At 39.5% G+C, this 22,345-nt stretch overlaps 1 protein-coding gene and 1 long non-coding RNA gene across 13 annotated transcripts in view; one reads left to right on the top strand and one right to left on the bottom strand.

Annotated features, from left to right (window-relative positions):
• LOC147303781 (sodium bicarbonate cotransporter 3-like) overlaps nt 1-5,554 on the bottom strand; it is a 64,588-nt gene extending 59,034 nt beyond the window's left edge. For all 12 annotated transcript variants that reach the window (XM_086279176.1, XM_086279168.1, XM_086279174.1 and 9 more), the window contains exon 1: nt 5,434-5,554. In XM_086279176.1, coding sequence (XP_086135302.1) covers nt 5,434-5,475 — 42 coding nt within the window. In that variant the 5' untranslated portion in view covers nt 5,476-5,554. The remainder of the gene's footprint in view (nt 1-5,433) is intronic.
• LOC147303780 (uncharacterized) lies at nt 5,398-17,170 on the top strand. The gene is made up of 5 exons (XR_015126787.1): nt 5,398-11,923; nt 12,423-12,491; nt 14,132-14,358; nt 14,441-14,602; nt 16,108-17,170. It is a non-coding gene; the product is annotated as an uncharacterized LOC147303780 (long non-coding RNA).
• The last annotated feature ends 5,175 nt before the right edge of the window (nt 17,171-22,345 follow it).

The raw sequence follows: 22,345 nt of genomic DNA, 5'->3' as shown, positions 1-22,345 counted from the left end.
AAAGGTGGAATCATCTCTCCAAGGTCATAGAAGAGATTCCACCTCTACAGGACTGTGAGGTTGGTTTATTGATAGGCTATAACTGCGCACGAGCAATGGCACCAAGAGACGTCATAACGGGAGGAGACGATGAGCCTTATGCAATTCGTACCGACTTAGAATGGAGCATAGTTGGTGGTACGTCGACATGCCCCGACACCTCAAGTACGGCGGGACAGTGCTTCCGAGTTGCAGTCAGGGAGCTCCCACCAGTCACTCCAGCAGATGCCATTCGCATTCTAGAGTCTGACTTTAAGGATGCTAAGGAAGACGGCAAACCAGTGTCTCAGGAGGACATCCTGTTCCTGGACAAACTCAAGAACCACATCGAAAAGAACAGTCTAGGTCACTACGAGATGCCGTTGCCCTTTAAGGAGAGACCTACCTTACCTGACAACAAACAGCTTGCAGTCATACGTCTGAGCCATCTAAAGAGGAAGCTGTTAAAGGATGAAGGGTACAAAGAACAGTATATCAAGTTCATGGAGGAGGTCATAGAAAGGGGTGATGCAGAGGAAGTCCACGATGATGGGAAAGAGGGCGAAAAATGGTACATACCTCATCACGGTGTATTCCACGACAAGAAGCCAGGCAAACTGCGCGTGGTGTTCGACTGCTCTGCCAAGTACCAGGGAACCAGTTTGAATGATCATCTGCTCACTGGTCCTGACCTGATGAACAATCTCAACGGTGTACTTCTTCGCTTCCGGTTGCACTCCACTGCATTGATGTGCGACATAGAGAAAATGTTTCACCAATTTCATGTGAAGAAGTCAGACCAGGATTACCTGCGCTTCCTTTGGTGGAAGAAAGGAGATCTCGGTGCACAGCCCCAAGAATACCGTATGAGGGTGCATATCTTTGGCGCAGCCTCATCGCCTGGCTGTGCAAACTACGGATTGAAGCATTTGGCTACAGAAAATAAAGACCGGTACCCATTAGGCTCTCAGTTCATTCTGAGAAATTTCTATGTCGATGATGGAGTCACAAGTACAGACAGCTCAGAGAAGGCTATCAAGTTAGCAGAAGAAGCCAGAAAACTTTGTGCCCTGGGTGGTCTTAGGCTCCACAAGTTTGTGTCCAATGACAAAGCTGTCCTGGTAAGCATACCAGCAACTGAACGTGCATCAGACATTAAAGACCTCAACCTTGCCTTTGATAACTTACCTTCAGAGAGAGCGTTGGGTATCCAATGGCACGTCGAATCAGACTGCCTGAAGATCAGCACCAACCTTAAGGAACAGCCTGCAACACGTCGAGGCATATTGTCCATTGTTGCATCCCTGTACGATCCCTTGGGTCTCATAGCCCCCTTTTTGCTCATTGGAAAGGAAGTGCTGCAGCAGATGTGCTGCCATGGAACAGGTTGGGACGACCCTCTAACCAACGAACTTCGTCCACGGTGGGAGAAATGGAAAAACGACCTCAACAACTTGGAGAGGATAAATATACCCCGAAGTTATGCCCCGGCAGATTTCGGAAGGGTTATTAAACGTGAGTTACATCACTTCTCCGACGCAAGCACTACTGGCTATGGACAGTGTTCATATCTAAGGCTTAGCAATGAAGAAGGAGACATCCACTGTGCTTTAGTCATGGCCAAATCTCGCGTCGCCCCAACAAAGGTCACCACGATCCCAAGATTAGAGTTGACGGCTGCAGTCATCTCTGTGAAAACCAGCAATGTTTTGAAGGAAGAACTTGGATATGCGGACATTGAAGAGCATTTTTGGACCGATTCCAAGGTTGTACTAGGGTACATCAATAATGAGGCTCGACGTTTTCATACATTCGTAGCCAACCGTATCCAGAAGATACATCTCTACACGAATCAAAGGCAATGGAGATACGTCCCTACTGACCAGAATCCTGCGGATCGTGCTTCTAGAGGTTGTTTTGTCCATGAGCTAATATCATCGGACTGGTTTACCGGCCCTGCATTTCTATGGGAAAAGGGAGTTGACCTCTCAGAAGAGGTGGCTCCGGAACTGTCAGTCGGAGATCCAGAAGTTAAGGAAACACGGACTCTAAACACGGAAACTGTAGAACAAGATTCTCTTACTTATCGGCTGGCAAAGTTCTCATCCTGGACTCGCGCCATCTGTGCAGTGGCTCGCATTCTTCGAAGGATCAACAAGGATAAGTCAATCGGCCTCTCTACAGTGCAGGAAAGAGATGGCGCCACGTACAATATTTGGCCGAGCAGTTCTGGAGCCGTTGGCAAAAAGAGTACTTAGCCAACATTGCCTTTAGACAACGCTGGCACACCCCAAAGAGAAACCTGCAGATTGGGGATATAGTCATAATGAAGGATGAAGACTTGCCCAGAAATGAATGGAGGTTGGGAAGAGTCGTAGAGACTACAATGGACAGAGATGGACTGGTTAGGAGAGTGAAGCTCTGTCTAGGTGACAGGAAACTTGGCAAAAATGGTGAACGTCTTACTAAGCGGTCAGTGCTCGAACGGCCAGTTCAAAAACTAGTCTTATTGTTGGAAGGTGACTAGTCCATTCCTTGCATACTATGCTTCTGTTGTTTGGTCATTATTTGTATTATGAAATCATTGTGTTCTTTCTTCCTATGTTTATGGAGTTATGTTTTTGAACACTAATGATTTGGTGGGAGTGTAAATGACCCAGATTATTTGTTTATTTGATATTTTTTAAACAGTTAAATCCCTGAACGAATTATACCTTATAATATAGATTAGACTCTTATTTTGAAATTCGGAACGGGCAACTTCCGGGAAGGAAGATCGTACCGCAACTGCTTGCCGCAGAAAGGATTAATGAGAAGGTTATCGTTTTCCATCCATCTTAAAATTAGCATCTAGCTGGAAGGCGAACAGGTATGTTTGTGTGTTGTACTTGTTGTTTACATTTCGGACAATTTGTAAATGTATTACTTGATTGTTAATAAGTTTATGAGCGATCTAGCAGGCTGATGCTAGCACCTCCTGTGCCTTTTCTGTGAATTGATTAGCATAACAGAAACGTGGTTATATCAAGTGAATGTTTATTTCTTTTATGTTATGATTACAGCTCTTACGATGTGTCTATGGCAATTTGTGAATAAATGGGTTGGAATACCCCACCATGGTCCATCCGTAATGATCATTGAGTGCATCGTCTGAATAAAGTCCGGCTGGAATGCTACAATGGGTTCACCCGAAACCTTGACTGATTGTGACCCGCACCTGTTTTCACACCTTGGCTCATGTGATTAGGTAGAGGATCAATGGGACACTCCCATAGGCCTTAAAATCTGGAACTCTCCCCTGATTGCTCTTAGAACTGAAGAAGCTTCTCAGATGAGAGGTGAAATGTCTTTAAGGAAACTTGGAGAAGTCCAGACGCTTTTCTTTCCAAGATCCTTAGACGTTAGCCTAGCAAACGTAAGTTCAATTGGTTCAACCAAAAAAAACCATCCAACACTGGACAGACTTAGCACGACAAAGCTACCTCCTCATTCAGAGGAAGCTAATGGCTAAGTCACACAAGTAATAATAGGACAGCAAACTCCTTACAAAGAAACAATTTCAACTTGTGCTGACTGAAGTTTGATGGTATTACACACTTTTTGCTGTTTTATCAGAAGTAGAATGCATGTAATTGCCAACTTGACCGTATTCAATCACACCGATGTCAGACTGGTAGCAGACTGGCTGTCCTAAGGCAACATTTATGGCTGGTTTTAGTGACAGTGTTTGCATGCAGGACAATCTCTCTTTTCAGTAAAAGTAAATAAATAACTGAAGTGAGACGAACTCATCCAATTGGATAAAACATACTGACAAAGTCTAACTTTGAAGACATAATTTGCAGTTTAAAAAAAAAAAAGTTGATTGCAGTATATATTACTTCAATAACCCTCATATTGCAAAATGTTTAAAATTAGCAATAATATCGTATCCTGAGTGAAGCATTGTGATAGCATCATATCGTGGGGTGTCTTGTTATTCCCAAGTCTACTGTATATGACAAACTCAAGAGAATAATGACCGCTCTGTGCCAGAACATAGAATGTGTGCATACTTTGCGGGACTCTAACAGCAAGTCGTTTTAAATTAACAAGAGCCAGGGCCAAACTAAACAATTGCTAAGTCTTCAGTCGCAGTTAAATGAGATTATCACTGCTTAAGCACATTTCAATAAGCCTCCCAACAAAAGCAGGGGTCAAACAGCAAGCCTGATAATACCATGAGCAGCTTGTTGAAACAGATTCATGCATTTAATCATACAGATGGTAGCTGAACCGAACACACTGCCCGACTCCAAGCTCACCAATGGTATGTTCTTGAGATTGGTCATGTAAATATGTAAGCACACAAAGGGGCCTAGTGTCAGAGCACATTCTGACCTCCGTGTCTAGGAAAGAAGTGCGCATATAGCTGAAAAGTCATTCTCACTGTACGGCTAGTGTGGTTGAGCTTCCTCACTTGCACGCACACTTTCTCACGCGCACAAACATGCATGCCACATAAAGACAGAAGTGGGACCCTACACCAGCCATGACGTCAGTCACCCTGCCTGCATTTTAAACTTAGCTCTTTTTGGGAGGGGGTCTTGAAAGCAGCACTGTGTGTTTGATGCGCTTATCATCCTCCTATCTTTAACACCAACAGATGTGCGACTTTAGCTTGTTCTCGCCCACAACTGCGTTTAAACATCAAATAGTCGAGAGGTGGTCCTGACTCTTTTGACGCTGTGCATTTTTTTCCTTTCACTTACGTGTTTATTTTTTCCTGTCGAGCTGCACCTTTACAGTAAGCTTTAGCAGCATTTCCTGACACGGAAACATCACAGCAGAAAGCGGCTTTCTATTCTGGGGGCATTTGATATGCAAACGAGGTTTTATTTCTGTAGACGTGCTAGCGGCAGATGTCCTCGCTTGCGGAGCTGGGGCACATAGCTTCATTTTAACGGGCAGGTTAACTTGTTGAACGTGAGAAGAAAAATGCACAACTGCCTGTACAGTCACCCGTCATCAATTACAAGCATGATAAAGTAGCCTTATGCTTGTAACCATATAAATATTCTGTTTCATAAAGTAAGCCACTTTGGCAACAAAGTAACTGATTTAGTCAATTTTTTTATATCATTTGTTCTTAATAACGGTAATAAGTTAACCGAGCAGGCCAATTAAGTCAAAGCAAACCAATTCCAGCTATGCGAATAACAACCGGGATGGTAAATAACTTTCTAAGAGAACCTGCAGCTTCGGCATGTGACACAAATAGAAAGCCGGCTAACAATAGCATTCGCCGGATGGTGCCTCACTGACTCCCACGCATCCCTGATACTTGTAGCGCTACCTGGCAAACGAGGGGCAAATACGTACAAAAGAGCCGCACAGTTACAACGGACGTCTGGGTCGTGCTGTGCGGGTACTCACTGCTCTCAACAGGGGCCTCATTTGTTCCGAAGGACAGTCCATTTTCACCTGGTTAGTGTTTTCTGCCAGCTGATAGTTGCGGTAAGTGGGAGCCTTTGCAGTTTTCCTACGAACTGGGTAAGAAACGCCTCTGAAGTGATCGACAGCGACGTGTTTCCAATTGACTTTCAATGCCCGGCATTCTCGACCAATTAAAATCCAAAAGGAAACAACAAGGGTGGGGTCTACTCCTCTGACGCGTGAAGTCCCAAACGGACCTTTTCTTATGTTTTACCTCGTCAACCCTGCTGGAGAGTAGAGGATGATTATACTCAGAATTAGACTTAATAAGGGCACTGAAAGACAGGAGAGAGAAACTGACACAGTATAAGTCAAGCAGCCCATATTTGATTGGTTAAAAGGTGAGATGGATCCAGTTCACATTTGACATTTTCTTTTGTACTGGGTCTAAGTTGGACAAACAAAAAATATGTAAAGTAAATTCAGTTGTATTGTTGTATTATATACATGATTATATTTAAATTATATTTCTTCCAAATTTAAAGTGTTTTTTCCTTTTTATATATATTGTTATTTTTATAGGTTATGCTATACACTTTGCCGCTTTAATAATGTGAATTTCCTAATTATGAATCAGGCTTATCTTACTACTATCTTATCTAATAGAAAAAAACATTCAAAGAAATAGTGTTTGAAGTGCACGCTGATTTATAAAACTAAACATGCTTGGGAAAACACAAAGTCAAACAGTTTCATCATCACCTGTATGTTTCTGGTCATTCTAAAAGTAAAAGAATATAAAGGGATAAGAACAAGCCGATATTTTTCTGATTAAATAACGTAAGCTCAGGCTTCTAAAACCATTAATCTGTAACAATCATGTAGTAAAGACTAAGAAAAAGTTTAAATCTGTACCATCCTCTTACATATAAAATTTGACTGTGTGTTTTGAGCGAGGGATGCAGCCTTCTCCGGGCTAGCCAGGGAATTTCACATGGAGCCAGTGAAGTTCCTGAAGGACAGAGGTGATGTGTTGGTGGTGTCAAGACACTGGGTCTGTGACCCAGTATTTTGAGTTTATTTTGTCTGTCTGATTTCTTGTGATGTATTAGAGTAATGGTAAGTTCTAGTGTTATTATTACAATGTCTTAATTAGGTTTTGTTTAAAGTTTCATCCATGCTCCCTTGTTTATGTATCCTTTTGATTCCTGTGTAAGTCTCTTGTCCCCCATGTATGATTTTTAGTTATGTCTGTCCCTTGTTCCCCTTATCTGTTTCCATGTTCCTCTCCTTGTCTATCATTCCGTGTCCCCAGTCTGTTATGTGTTTCATGTCTCCGTTTTCCATGTCATATCGTCAATCTTGTGTTGTCATAGTCTTCCTCTCTTTATGTTTCCTATTTTATTTTGACAGTCTTGTGTTTCTGTGTTCAGTGTGTTTTGCTTTCTCTGTGGCGCCATGTTCATTTGTGTCAGCTGTGTTCCCCATGTGTTTCCACTTCCCTCATTAACGTTCTGTGTATTTAAGTTCTCTGTCTTCCTTTGTTTTGTGTCAGGTTGTCTGTAGAGTTCTGTCCTCGTGTTGCGTTTTTTTAAATCATGTTCAAGGTTTTGTTATTTGTCCGTTGTGTTTAGAATTTAGTTTTCCAATAGTGTTCATCTACCTTTTGGTTTCTGTCTTTTCCCAGCCAAAAATAAACGGCTCACCCTTTGTTAAATTATAGTTTTGTTCCAAGTGTCTGCATTTTGGTTCTCCTCCTCCCTCCACACGGTCTGCCCGTACAACCCATGACAGGTGGGAGGGGGTTCTGGTAATAATGCAAGCAACTGAGTTTTGAACCAATTGAAGCTTATGGAGGGATTTTTGGGGAAGACCATGTAAAAGAGAATTACAGTAGTCAATGCAGGAGGTAACGAGGCTATGAACAAGACTGGACGCAAACTGGATGGAAAGAAAAGGAAGTAATCTTCAGGGATGACACCAAGGCTCTTAACCTTAAATGATTTGATGGAGTGAGAGACAATGTCAAAGGCTGAACTCCGATCCAAAAGGACAAGAATGTTGAGAAGAGCCAGTTCTGAGTAGAAGATCATCAGTGACTTTAAATAAAGTGGTTTCTGTGCTGTCAGTGACATCAGTGGAAGATTGAAATCTCTCGTATATATTATTATGAACCAGGTGTAAATGAAGTTGAGCTGCGACTTTTCAAGTATTTTAGAAATAAAGGGTTGATTGTTAAACAGATGAAGGTTGTTAGGATTTAAGGCAGGTTTTTTCAGTATAGGAGTGACTGAAGCAATCTTGAATAAAGAAGGAACAATACCGGTGATGAGTGGGAGTAAGGAAGACAGGCAAGATTTCAACAGTCCTGTAGGCATAGGTTCAAGATGACATGTAGCGGGCTTCGATTTACATATGGACATGGAAATATCAGCTATATCAGGAACATGAAAGGTGGAAAGGGGCTCAAATTGGAGAAGAGGTTCTGAAGAGGGGGTAGAAACAGCATTCGAACTGAGTTGCTGGTGAATGTTATTAATTTTCCTATTGAAGAACAGCATCAAGGAGTTACAGGTTTCAGATGAATAGAAGTGTGGCGATAAAGTGTCAGGGGGTTGAAATGTAAGTAATGCGATTACTTAAAACCCATTGCTGTTTCTTGAAACTGTAGTTATATCTGCACCAGTGATTTAGTAAGAACCGGTTGGCTGAATCATCCAAACATCTACAGAGAGACTGTCTTTTTTTAAATAATTTTTATCTTTAGCAAGTTCAGTACAGGTAGAGACAGATACGCTTAGATCACTGTATTAATTTAAACCTTCTTTATGTTTTATAATGATTCATGCACAGGTGTAGTTCACATCCTTGCAGCTTCAGCTGAGCTGTGTCTGCCAGTTAGCAGAGTCCTTTCTTTGCAGAGCTTGTATTTTCCTCCCTGTGCCTGCATGGATTGTCTCCAGTCACACCGATGTCCTCCTATAGTCCAAAGACATGCATGTAAAGTAAACTAGTGATTTTAATTTGGCTCTAGGTGTGAATGTCAGCATGAAGGAGGAAAGAGGAGGTCTGAAATGCTGACTTTTTTTTTTGCCCTCCAGACTAATCTTAAGATCATGCCACCTCAGCTTCAGCAGCACAGCTTGGACGAGAATGATTCCTGAAAATCATCCCTGCCAAAAAAGTTAAACACAGAAATGTGTGATATATATAGAATGTGTGAGTGTCAGAGCTATTTGTGTGCAAGGGTTGATTAATTATTGATATGAACAAGTGACACACAAGCCTCAAAGCAGAATTTTCCCCTAAACAAAAGGCACAACAGTAGCCTGCTATCAAACACAACTGTCAGCTCATTGCACTCTCATGTTCACTTCTGTAGCAAAACAGACAAACGACACAAAAGGAAACAGAGGAACAAAAGGGAACTGTTGTGCAGAAGTCTTGAGCCTCACCTCATGTCTCATTATTTTGCTAAGAAACTGGTAAATATGTGCAGTTACTTATTGAAACGTGCAAATATACATGGAAATACAGTAGTATATAAAGCAAAAACAGAGTTTCTGTAGTTCTATCAAGCTTGAAAGTCAATATCTGATATGACCACCTTCATTCTTTACCACAGCCTGAACTCTTACTCATGTTTTCTTGTCATTTCTTTAAGTCTTCAGGAAAAGCTTTGCAGGCTTCTTGAAGGATGCTTAAAAGCTCTTCTTTGGATGTTGGCTGCCTTTTGTTCTGTTCTCTGTCAAGATGATCCCACACTGCTTCAATAATTTTGAGGTTCAGGCTCTAGGGACGCTCACTGTGTTCCATTCTCTTGTTTTTAATCCATGTATAGTTTTACTGCACTGGTGGTGTGTTTGGGATCATTGTCATACTGAAAAAATAGATTGTTGCTTCTCAGACATATTCTGGGTGGTCCTGCATGCTGGCTCAAGCTGTAATGCTACTTTTTGTCTCCATAATTCCCTTAATTTTGAAGATAACAGTGGCTGAAATGCAGCTGCATCATGTTTTACAGATGGCTATAAACACTTAATGTCGTACCTCTGTACTGATGATAGTTTCAACCAAAAATTTCTAACTTAGATTCATCACGCCATAAGACTTGTTGCTGCTGATTTTCAGCCCTGGCCTTGTGTTATTTGGCATCCTTCAGGCTTTTCTCCCCACATCTTTTCCTCAAGAGTTTCATCCTAAACTAATGTGGAAACATTCACGTTTTATCACCTAAACCTCAGTTGGTCATGAGCTGAGTGACCAACAACACCAATGTTCCTGTTGAGATAAAAACTGAACGGCCCTATAAGTAGAAGTTATACCACCTATAAGCAGAGATGGGCAGTAACGCGTTACTTGTAACGCGTTACTGTAATCCGATTACTTTTTTCAAGTAACGAGTAAAGTAAGGGATTACTATTGCAAAAACGGTAATTAGATTACCGTTACTTTCCCGTAGGAACGCTGCGTTACTGCCTTACTAAAACTGTGATTTTTTTTTTTTGCGAGAATGTCTCATGACAGTGACGTAAGCAAGTGCAACGTTTGTGAAAACAGCTGTGTGCAACAATGGATACTATATGGAGTGTGGGAGAGAGTATGAGCATGTAACGTTTAAAGTGTGGAAGTACTGACCTTACTTTAAGTTTGATTCCATAAAAAGTGACAAAAACATTAACGTCCGTTGTGTGTGGGAAGAAAACTTCTTTTTACAACGAAAAAAAACCCCTAAACCTCTGAGCAAGCACCGAGTGCGCTACGATGTAATGGGAAACTCACAGAGAAACTCGCAGATTCTTCCACTGACCGCTGCGGCACACCTGCACCAGGGAAAACCTCCGCCTACTCTACTCCTGCTTTACAGGTGAAAATAGAGCAAAAGGACCGCTGAGTCTTTGACTTTATTTATTTTCTGCTGTGTTTTACTTGCATCTATTTGAAAGATTGAGTGTAAACCCGCTCAAATATATATATATATATTTTTTTTATGTGCTGGAATGTGCAGAAAATAGGTTTAAATAGGTTTAAAACAAATTTCTTCCAGTCAGAGAGTGTTGCATATAATTAAATTTTTGCTTGATGCATAAAGTTAAAAGATTAAAACTAATAAAACAAGTTTTAAAAAAGGGACTTTTCCATTTGATTACATTTTGTATGATGGATTATGCAGAAAAAGTAGCATTGGGCTGAAAGATCTATCGCTTTATCACCTATTCAGGTTGTAAATCGTGTTTTTAAAAAGTAACTAAGTAACTAAGTAACTAAGTAATTAATTACTTTTGAAAATAAGTAATCAGTAAAGTAACGGGATTACTTTTTGGGGGAAGTAATCAGTAATTAGTTACTGATTACTTTTTTCAAGTAACTTGACCAACACTGCTAATGATAGTTTCAACCAAAAATTTCTAACTTAGATTCATAACACCGTAAGACTTGTTGCTGCTGATTTTCAGCCCTGGCCTTGTGTTATTTGGCATCCTTCAGGCTTTTATCCCCACATCTTTTCCTCAAGTGTTTCACTTTTCTGTAATTATTCATCTTCACCAGCAGATGGCAATGTCGTATTAAACAACTCTTTCTGTTAATACAAGTCAACACAGCCAGAAATGAAGATATTTCATTCACTCTATAGATACACTGCTTTCTCTTCTGTCTGCTATTCCTCTCCCTTGTTTTATGATTTAAGGTACATATTCACTTATTTCTAGATCATGACAAATGACTGAAAATAGTATATGGTGAACCACAAAGAAAGCCACAGTTTAAATTTACTATGTAAAGCTGATGTGCCCAAATTATCATAATAATTTTCACTATTGCAGTTTATCTAAATGATCCAGCCCTAGAAGCCCATCTTCAGCCCCACTAAACCACCAAAACTTTTATTGTTATTCCAGTGAACACCCTCAGTCATGTGCATTATTACATAATCTCCTGGTTCTCTTTCATACACTGTAAAACCCAACAGTGCATCTTACTAAAAGAAGTAAGTTGTTCTTACTCAGTTCTGAAAAATAGTTAAAGTAACTTTCATGAAGTGTGTTAGGTAGACCCAAAAGTATACATAATATGATATAATAACTTTATTGTAATAAGTACACATTATGTTTTTGTAACGTTTTAAGTACTGTTGCTTTAAACTGTTTAAGTTGTGCTAATTCATTTGTATTAGTCATCATCCACAGCCCCGCCCCCAGTGTTTTGCCTGGACTTGTCGGCCATGAGACAGGATCCTCCTCAAGAGAGTGGAAAGTACAAGATAAAGTTATTTTTATGTTTTTTTGTTAATGCTTACTTCTAGCATACAAAACGTACATTTATCAGACTGCTTTGTTTTAGTTGTACTTCGTTGTAATTTATCAGACTACTTTGTTGTAGTAGCTCGTAACTTAGCTTGCCAGCACACAATTCCCGCCTAGCGCTGTATGGAGTCTGCCTTCACAATTTAAAAAATTAACGGTTGGTGGCTTGTTTCAATCAATAGTTGGTAAGTAGTCTGATTTTTGCAAACTGCATGCCACAAAACCTTTGGTAAAATCAGTGTTTACGCTTTTCTGACTCTGACCTTTATCAAGTTCAAATGTAGCCTACTTTTGCACAGTGAAAATAGTAGAAAATTTATTTAGTGTTAATTTTAAGAGTTTAACGGACAAGTTCGCCTTCACAAATTTTGAATATGATGGTTAGTGGCATTTTAGTCGCGAAATAATTTACCTTTTCAAAGCTGCACTGCACCAAACCTAAACGTTTCTGACTCTGTACTTTCCAAGGGTTAGCCTATTGTGTACTTCACTTGTGTAAAATTGCTTTATTATTTTATAACGTATAGAGTAGTTGACCAACCTGAATTGAAAATGAACTGTAGTGCAAGAATAAATCTTACTGTTTTCCAAGCTTGTGTTATTCAGATTGACTGTTTTTAAGTGAAGTAAAAGTAAAAACTGTTCTGCTAGCTTTCTGTCCTCATGGCTTTTGTGTTATTACAGTCTGACGATTGAAGGAGCAGTAGCATGCCGAGAGATCATCCAGCACTGCACTAAAGACAACCAGTAAAGGTGATTTTAAAACGATTTGGTATCAAAATGTGGAATTGCAAGTTGTGTAGTTTGTCTAGTTTTTCTACTGCCATAAAAGTCATGTTGTTGAAGCATTATCGGCTCAACCATGGTCAGTACTCCACAATTTCACCCTTACCCTGTCTCTACAACACATGCATGTGTACATTTAATACATTTAATTCATTAAAGATACACATGTCAACAATGCACACTCCCACGCAAAGAAAAGACGGTTCTTATCCAGATTTGAATAATTATGGATTTTGTTGCTCTATGTGTAATTTTAAAAAGCCATTTATTGAAAGCCAAATGTTTATCCATCTGAGGGGGCATTTAAAACGAAAAGAAACTGTTCCACGTCCTTTCAAGAACTGCAATTTTAAAACCAATGTCTACTCAACCTTCAATGCCCACAAATGCAGAGACCACCAAAATTCAACAAGTTACGATGAAGGCATTGTGCAAAGTGTTATAAATGTAGAACAAAAAGATGACATGCAGCTTGATTCAATAGAGTCATCAGATGACAATCAAGTGGCATCCACCAGTGAAATCAGTGGAATTGAGGGTTTAGAAGAGCAGTTGCAATACAATCTGGCTGGATTTTTCTTGAAAATGCAGACCCTTCTCCATGTGTCCCAGAGAGCAACACAGGAGATTATTGAGCATATTGATCAGTTGTTTTTGTTATCACAACCTTTGGTTAGAAAATCAGTTGTAGATATACTGAAAAAGCACAACTGTACATATACGGACAAACTGGTGGATGAGATTTGTCAGGCAGTTTCTGATAGTAATGTTTTACATAAATGTGTCACATCTGAAGGACCACTATCTACAGCAAAGAGGAGGAAATCATATTATGAAGAAAATTTTCCATATGTCAAACCTGTGGAGTATTTAATTGAATCGTCAAAGAACACTTATATGTATGTGCCTATTCTCACATCTTTGCAATTGTTGTTGAAAAAAAATGATGTGCTTGAAGAAATTAAACAAGCACCCACACAGATTCCTGGACATTTCATGTCATTTTGTGATGGATCCTACTACCAGGAAAATGTTCTACTGTCACAAGAGGGACAGAAATTGTCAATGATACTTTATGTGGATGATTTTGATCACAAACCCACTTGGTACCTCAAAGAAAATACATAAAGTCTTTGCAGTTTATTGGACACTGGAAAACTTTCCAGTTAAATCTTGTTCTGCTCTACACTGCACCCAGCTTGCTCTGCTGTGCAATTCCAATGATGTACGCCAGTTTGGGTGTAAGGAAATGCTGTCACCACTCTTAAATGATCTGAAAACTCTTGAAGAAGTAGGTGCCTACATTGAGACTCTTGGTGAATGTCTTAAAGGCACTGTCTACTCTGTTGTGGCAGACAACCTTCTGCCCATGGACTTGCTGGTTTCAATGAGAGTTTCAGGTCTACATATTTCTGTAGGTTTTGTCATGCCACCCAAACAGAAATGCAAACAGAAAATGCTGTTACAGGGAATTATGTAATGAGAACAAAAGATGCTCATGATAATTATTGTGCAAGAGCTTCAGAATGATGACATTAAGGAAAACTATGGTGTTAAAAACACCTGTGTTCCTTCTGACCATCTCTCTTTCTTTCATCCTGTCACAGGCTTCCCACCTGACTTCCTACACGACCTGTTTGAAGGTGTCATTTCAGTGGAGTTGGCACATTGTTTAAAGGTTTGATTTCTAAGAGATATTTTAACTTAGAAGACTTAAACAGAGCAATTCTGCACTTTCCATACCAACATTCTGACAAAGTTAATCGCCCTCATCCAATAACCTCAAATTTTGCCAAGCGAGGGACCATGGCCAGCACTCTTTCATGAGACACAGGTAAGTACAACTATGTATATAACATTTGCTGCTCATATAGTATGCTGTGTTTTGCTTATAATATTTTTGGAATTCTCTTCAGCTCTACTTTGAATTTCATCGGATCACCAATCAGAATCTGCCACATGTGTTTTATGCTGCGCTGGATGATTATGCTCCTCAGCTGACTGGACTTTACAAAAAGAGGAAAACTGGACGGGTCGGTGAAAGGATGGAGCAGCTTTTGTCGGCATATGGAAAACAGGTATTTAAAAGATACTAATTATTATTCTGCTTGCTTGGCAGTTGCCATTGTTATGTGTTTGTTTATTTATTTATATATATATATATATATTTATTTATATTTATTTATATATATATTTATTTATATATATATATATATATATATATATATATATATATATATATATATATATATATATATATATATATATATATTAGGGCTGCCACAAACGATTATTTTGATAGTCGACTAGTCACCGATTATTTTTGCGATTAGTCGACTAATCAGATCATCATCCACTGAACGTAAAAGTACAGCTTATTGCACCAGCAGCATCTGCTCTTATATAACTATCATTAGCTTACAGCTTTAAGTGTTTAAGGTCTGTGCTAACTAAAAATAAAGACAAGATGATAGTTAATTGAATTCTAATTAAATGTGCAGATTGTTTCGGTGGAGTTTAATAAACTCAGCCGATTTACTCAGGAACAAATAAAATACTGAAAAAAGCCAAACAATAACATTTTTAAGTTATCTAAGTGACTTGTATATGTTTAACCTGAGTAGGGCGGTGGGTTTGAAAACGATCTGCCGGGAGTCCGGTGCTCTCATGGCCCCCGGCTAGCTATCGAGCTAGTGGGTAACAGACACCTCCGAAAACGTCGGAGCGCTTTTGAAAATATGTGGTGTCTTGATAAACTGAGCAGATATTTGAGGTTTACACAGCTACATTCTCGCCTGAAAATAGGTTAAACGTTTATTTTGTGACCCAGAAAGAATAATAAGAGTAATATTAAAACTAACTAGCTGCTGCCATTGTTGACAACTGCGCTGGGCCGCGCTATGAATTCTGGGACACAGTTTCTTCTTCTTCGGGGTTTAACGGCAGCTGGCATCCTTGTACATGCAGTACTGCCATCTTCTGTTTCAGTCCGTTATTACACTCTTAAATCCTGCTACTTATTCCTGCTTTTGGGATCTTACAAAGCTTCAAATGACGCGTCGACTATTAAATCAGTCGTCGACGATTTTGATAGTCGACGTAATCGTGACTAGTCGACTAATCGTGGCAGCCCTAATATATATATATATATATATATATATATATATATATATACATATATATATATATATATATACATATATAAGGACACAAACGACATCTATGCAACTAGAACAGCAGTTCTGGCCGGCCTACCAATGTACCTCAGAGATTTTCAAAACATGCAAGGTACTTTGGTATTACAATAATTTGCACATTTGAATTTAAAAAAGGTTGAAAGGAGTTTATAAGTCATCTGGACTTGGGTTGAAAGTTGAAGACGTGAAGTTGAATGACTTATAAACTTCTTTCATCCTTGATTTGACTACCTGGATGAATGAAAAATGAACCTTCACTGTCAACTTAAAACATGTTATGATATATAGAATTTGAAAAACTGAAGAAAGGTGCCTGAACATTTGTATTTATGCTTTTAACAGAGATATTACAGATGAATAATTGTGCACTCTGTATTATATCTTAGGGTGAAATTGAGTTCTATGAAGCCATAGAATTGCTCTGGTTGCTGATGTCGATGAAGAGGAGGTGCCTGGAGGAGTTCCTTTCTCACCACACCAAGTGTTCATAGAACTTGAAGATCAGTTTGTTATGACTCATCACTCATGGACTGATGCCCTGGTGTCTTTGTTTGGGCTAATCTATGCTCTGCATCTGAGCTATCCTATGAAGTATACTGGCTTTTTTGAGTTCATTCAAGTAGTGTTGCTGAAGCTAGACGATGAGAGAAAGCAACTAAAACCAAAATTGCAGACACTAAAAAATGAGCTTGTGCAGATGATGTTTGTTTTTCACTGGTCACTATATTCGTGCTTTTTCAGTTATCTGTGAATGGCTTCAATAGTTTTATTTGTTCTGGGTAATTAGCTTTCTAAAAGGCAATGTGGAGAAAGCTAAGAATAAGGAGAAAATCCATATTTGACGTTTTGTTTGTGATTGAAAAAAATCTTCACATAGTGTGTAATCTTAAGCTTATTTCTAAAAACATATTTTAGTTACATGGAAATCTTTTGCGAGATAACTGATAATTAGTCAATATGTACAGTATACTTTCATGCTTTATTTTTTAATTGTGTGATGAGTGCCAGTTCACTCGAGGTCTGGGCAAAACTGTTGCGAAGCCACAAATACCTTTGAGAATACTTTTTGTTAGTGACATCCTTAGTTCAGCTGTTTTCTATAGTTGCATTGCTGTAGTGCATGTGATTTCATTATTATACTAAATGTTACTTAAAATTGTGATTGTTATGGCTCTAATTGCCTCTAGACTATTGTTTTTTTATGATGTACACCTATGTATCAGGTCTACATGACTAAATTTGTGTTTTGTACATTTAATCGATTTTCAAAATGCTACAAAAAACATTCAAAATTCCCTAAAAGTGCAAGTTTTAAAATGCCTAATTATTTGTTATTTGATAATGGCTTTAGCAGTCATAGGTTATGACTGAAAGTATGGTTGTATTCATTCTGTATTTTCTCTGCAGTTAAAGTTAATAAAAACTGAATGGAAAGAATAATAGCTTGGTTTTGCGTTAATAGTACTTGAACCATTTGGTGCAATCGGTTTCCCCAATTGGATTAAGTTGTTTAAATACAACTATTTAAGTTAATTTAACTTAATTTGAATATGAGCATGTAACACTTTAAATAAGTTTGAATAAATACAGCATCTTAGTACAAGAAATTTAATGGTTTAAGTTGAAACATACTAAATACAATGAGTAAATAAACATAATGCATTTGAGTTACATTATCATATTTGCTTTGGGTTCTTGGGACTCTAATAAAGTACTTAAATAACCCCAAACTGTTTAAGTTATAAAACTTGAATCAATTGGTGCAATCGGTTTCCCCAAATCATTTGAGTTAACTTAACTTGTCAGGTTTTACAGTGTAGGTGTGGCACAAAATGCACTTCGAAGATAAACCAGACAGGTGCAAACAGCCAAAGAAGTCTGCTCGTTCAGAAGTGTTCAGGGGCGTTTTCCTTTAAATAGAGCCCAATCCTCACCCACCCATCAACCTCCGGCATAATCACGCGGCAGCTCAGAAATAGAACTGCGAGGTGGGAGATCAAACTATCACCTCTTAATTGTAGCCTGAGTCTTAAAGATGCTGAGAGCCCATTAGCGCACAAAGAAGTGTGCTGTGTACTGCTCCTTAAACATGCATCAGTATAATGCAGCTGGGAGATGAGTCAGAAGTTAGACAAGTGGAAGAATCACCACAGTGGCATCCACCTGTGCTGGGACTCGCAGAAAAAGATGCAGATTGCAAGGTGTGGTGATGATGGGAAAGAAAGTTTTCTCCTTTCGCAGCTTCGGGAAAGAAGAAAGGGAGAAAACATTGCTAAAAACTTGTAGTGCTTAAAAAAACTGGAGACTTGATGCCATATTTGCAAAAAAAAATCATAAATAAATCTTTAAAAAATATCTAACTTGTTGAATCCTTACAGAGGTCACAAAGATAGTTTTCAATTGCGCTGAGCTCCAAAAGGTGACACATTGGAGAGTGTAAAATGTTAAGTAAAACCCACCAAATGAATATTGATTGTGTCATGTTTTGTCTCAGAAGCTGTAGAAATGAAGAGTCCCTTTCCCCCAGAAGGGTTGGTGGATGTTGTTTTTCTCCAGTGGTGAGGCCTTCTGAGGGTTCCAGGAGAAAAAAGGAAGAGAATGTGAAATTCCCAAATCTGCCTGAGCGCTCCATCAAAGTGCCAATGCATTGATTTTGACCACAGATCTTTTCCACCCAGCTGCATCTATGTGCCCGTTAGTGCCCCTAAATCCTGTTCAACTCCTGTGGGACATTTGGGGGAAGGAGGAGTAGAGGCCAGTGACCAGCATGGTGTACCCAAATCGACACAGGGATGGGCAGATAGTGGGAGGGGTAGGTTGTGGAGAGGGTAAATGGTGTTGGTGATCAGAAGGAGAAGGTGGGAAGAGGGAAAAGGGTGGGGGTCTGGCCCGTCGAGGTGCGTTCCACTGCCCTCCAGAGGGAACACAGGGGTTTGAAATCAATGTGCTGTTAAGTGCAGCTTAGCTGCGGGATACTCTTTCCAGCATTATCCATGCACCAATGAGTCAAGGCCGTGCTTGTGTGCTGCATATGCAGTCTATGGGTACCAACAGGAGGCCCTTCTACGCCTCCGGTTCTTTTCACCTCCATGCTCTCTGCCAACACTCAACGGTCTTCTCCAAACAGTTGTGGCCCTGCTAACTTGAGACTCATCTCACACCAGGGTCTCACTCAAGCAGACCTGTGAGCATTACATTCATACTGTAGTCAACCTACCCTCCAACCCCACATCCACTGTTGGTGAACCAGTCCAAAAGAAAGCAATGAACTAAATAAAGCCTCATGTTGTGTACATAAAACACCCTGGGAAAGACAAAAGAACACTCAAATACTGTCAATGCACTCCACTTAACAATGCATATGGTTGTTATACATAAAACAAATTACAGGACAGACATTGGTGTATAAAGGTGTCACAGTATAATCTAGTACAGTTTGTTTCCTTGCCTTTGTGCTCGTGGAGTAATCAGAAAGAAAACTGTGTTGCATCATTTCAGAAACAATTACAAGAAGTAGATGTGACTCCCTTAGACAAATGACATTAACCTCAAGATATTTAAACCAAAACCTTTAGTAAAATAAGAGTGATTAACTAGATCATGAGTGAAAGCATCACAAACAACAGAGTGGCCATATGAGACTCAAAGAGTCCCCGAGGAATAATTCTGCAGTAATTCTAAGTGGCTTGATAATCATTTAACAGAGGTGACATTTATCAACACATCAAAAGAGGAAATATAGTGTGAAGAGGAATCAAAATTGCTTCTGTCTCAGCCATGACTGTTACTTTTTAAAAGGGGCGGATATAAAACCTTGACCCAGACACGCGTCTGCCCGTGGCTGCATTTAGTCAGTGAGAGCAGTAATAGAGTGTGACTGAAGGTGAGGAAACAGCCTCAGGCCTTCATCTGTGTTTAGATGTCAGCCCTCCTTGGGTACAATATCTCCATAGCCTCCTTGGCCTTTCTTACATGGACTCTCAACATGGTCACCAAAGGACAGCCTGAGGGAAGGGCACAGACATGCGACTGTTCACCTACACACACACAAACAGACACAAACACACAAGTTTTACACATTCACTGCAAGACTCTGGTCCTCCTAGGCCTGTATTACTGACACTTCAACAAAACACAGTCAATTACTGAGAATGTAGCTAGCAGTGTTAACAGCTGTAGAGCAGAGCAGTCAATTGTTCAGGCCTTATCCCAATGCGCATATCTCTAAGTTAACACGAGTTGAATTTCTGCAAGCATGCTGCAGAGGTGTCTATTGATTACTGTACTTCTTGCTTGAATGGTTGAGAAAGACACAATCTATCGACTTGTTGTTCTTTAGAGTTGCAGGGAGCTCACAAGAATCCCCTCCTATTAACTTGTGAAACAAACTGTGAGAGGATCTTTACAAAGCTTCGGCTTAAGATTATACGTGTAGTTTAGACTCGGTCAAAGTGTCTGTGTATCATTCCGCTACTGTTTATATCACTTCATGGACAGGAGGTTTTATTTCTGAGTGATGATGGCAGAGATTGGGCAGTAACTGCTGAACAGGGCGACATATCTTGACAAATGAGGCACTCACCTTGGAGATGGTGTGATGGTCACGACAATAGCTAAAATGGGTGTGGTGTAGTGCAAAAGTCTTAGAAAGGCATCAATCACCATCAGAAATGTGTCTGATCACTCCCAAGTTTATTCTGTAACATCACTCCAAGTGCACAGCCAGTGTCATGAAAAGCAATCTTCGGCAACACAAAAGGAGTCTTGCATTGTCTCGACTTCCCTTTTGGCACCTAAAATATGCGCGCAATGTTTCGAGCCATCGTATTATTTTTAGTTCGAGTCAAATTCTTTCTTTTTTTTTTTTTACTATGAAAGCAGCATTATGTCAGGCCTTGCAAATTTAAGAGAATACGCTAAACTTTGCTGACATAAGAAGTTACTCTGTGGCTTCTATAAGAGGGGAATGCGATGGCTGAAGTAACTGCTGTTTCCAATGAGTTACAAATGTACTGCCTTCCTCTTCTGTTGTCAGTGTATCGGTTACTCTCACATCTCGGCAACTATCCTTTCTAGAGAGTGTGGAAACTGTGGTCATACGGCTCTAATCTTGACAGCTATTCTCCACATCGCGACAACTGATGAACAGAGGTCAAGACAACATGAAAAGGAGAAGAAAAACATCATCAGATGCACTGAAATACAATTTGCTGACACGCACAAGTGCAAACATTTTTATTCTCTAGGCCCAAACCCCTCCCCCCCGAAGAGCCTTTTTCTTACAGCTTTCCTGAGAGGCCGGGGCAATCAAGCACTCTACCTTGTTAGGAGGTGTTAATTGGAGTTAGTCAGACTCCTCACTTTGTCAAGGAGTCTGACAACAGAATTAATTAGAATTCAAGTATGTAAATCAATTCAAATTGGGGTCCTTATGGGGATGGATATGAAGTATTTTCACCGAAGAAAAAACAGGCACTGAGAACATGAGCCAAGAAGTCTCGGTGTGAATATTATGACTTCTCTTTTTGCGGATTTTAGTTTCACCAATCCACTTTTGGAGAGGCCATAGATGCGCAGTATAAATAGAGGTGTTAAGCTGAACGCTGCCCTTAGATGGATGGTTTATGGACTGTTTTCCATTTAGTTTTTTTCTTCTTCGTGTTTTCTAAGTATACACATGCCTCAGATGCAGTTGCATTCTTAGGTAAATGATAAAATGTGTGAAAACGCCATGGCAACAACAGTGGAAATGGTAGTACTCCCTCCCCGCTTTGTGTGCTTTTCACCTAATTGAGTCTATGTTGTGAATCATGTCATGTAAAACTTATACTTAAATTGCACGTTGCTCACTTGAATTGTGAGCCGCTGTGTTACCTTGTAACACTTATTTGTGGCATGAAAAGGATGGCTCAGCGCTTTTATGCATACGCGCCGTGGATTCTGAGAATTTCAGCTTTACATTTCCATGGGTGAAGTGCAAAAAAATACATTATTGTTGCCTTAAAACAACCTCTAATCTATATACCATCCGATGTCATTAATATTTAGTGTTGTTTCCTCTGATTGTTCCTATTTATGGTCACAGTTGTCTGCATGTGAAATAAAAAAGAATAATTAAAATCCATATTTTTTCTAAATAAACAAGACTAAATATAGTTTATTAGTGAGATGAGTCAAATTTTAATCAGTTGAAACATACAAAGTACAGCTGGGAATGGTGTTCATTGTGTGCCTTATTCGCTTGGTTAAAACTTCTGACCTCCATCTATACCAACACAAGATAAGGCAGAATTGTCTTTCACTGATTTTTGCTGAGTTTGAGAGAACCAGCATGTTTAGATTCCTTGTGGATTTTACACACTTTATTTTGTTGCAAAGTCAACGATCATTAGGCGTGCTTTATTTTGAAGGCCAGAATTTTCAGCCATAAAAGGCAGTAGATTGTAAAAAATGAGAAACTTGCTCTTCAATTGTACTAAAATGTCTTAAATGCAGTGTTTTTATCAAACGTGGGAGCTGTTTCGTCTTAAAATGCACGCATAGATTTGTATTTGCGGCTGGTGAACATCCGAGAGCTGTTACTGATCGCTCTTCGTATAAATAAAACATACTCAGACATTTGAA

This window comes from Aulonocara sp. 'chitande type north' Nkhata Bay, linkage group LG22 (genome assembly GCF_057382095.1).
Source record: "Aulonocara sp. 'chitande type north' Nkhata Bay isolate Kocher_YH1m ecotype deep benthic linkage group LG22, A_spYH_male_GT1.1, whole genome shotgun sequence".
Lineage (NCBI taxonomy): Eukaryota > Metazoa > Chordata > Actinopteri > Cichliformes > Cichlidae > Aulonocara > Aulonocara sp. 'chitande type north' Nkhata Bay.
Note: the sequence above shows the minus strand (reverse complement) of the source record. Positions and strands in the feature narration are given on the sequence as shown.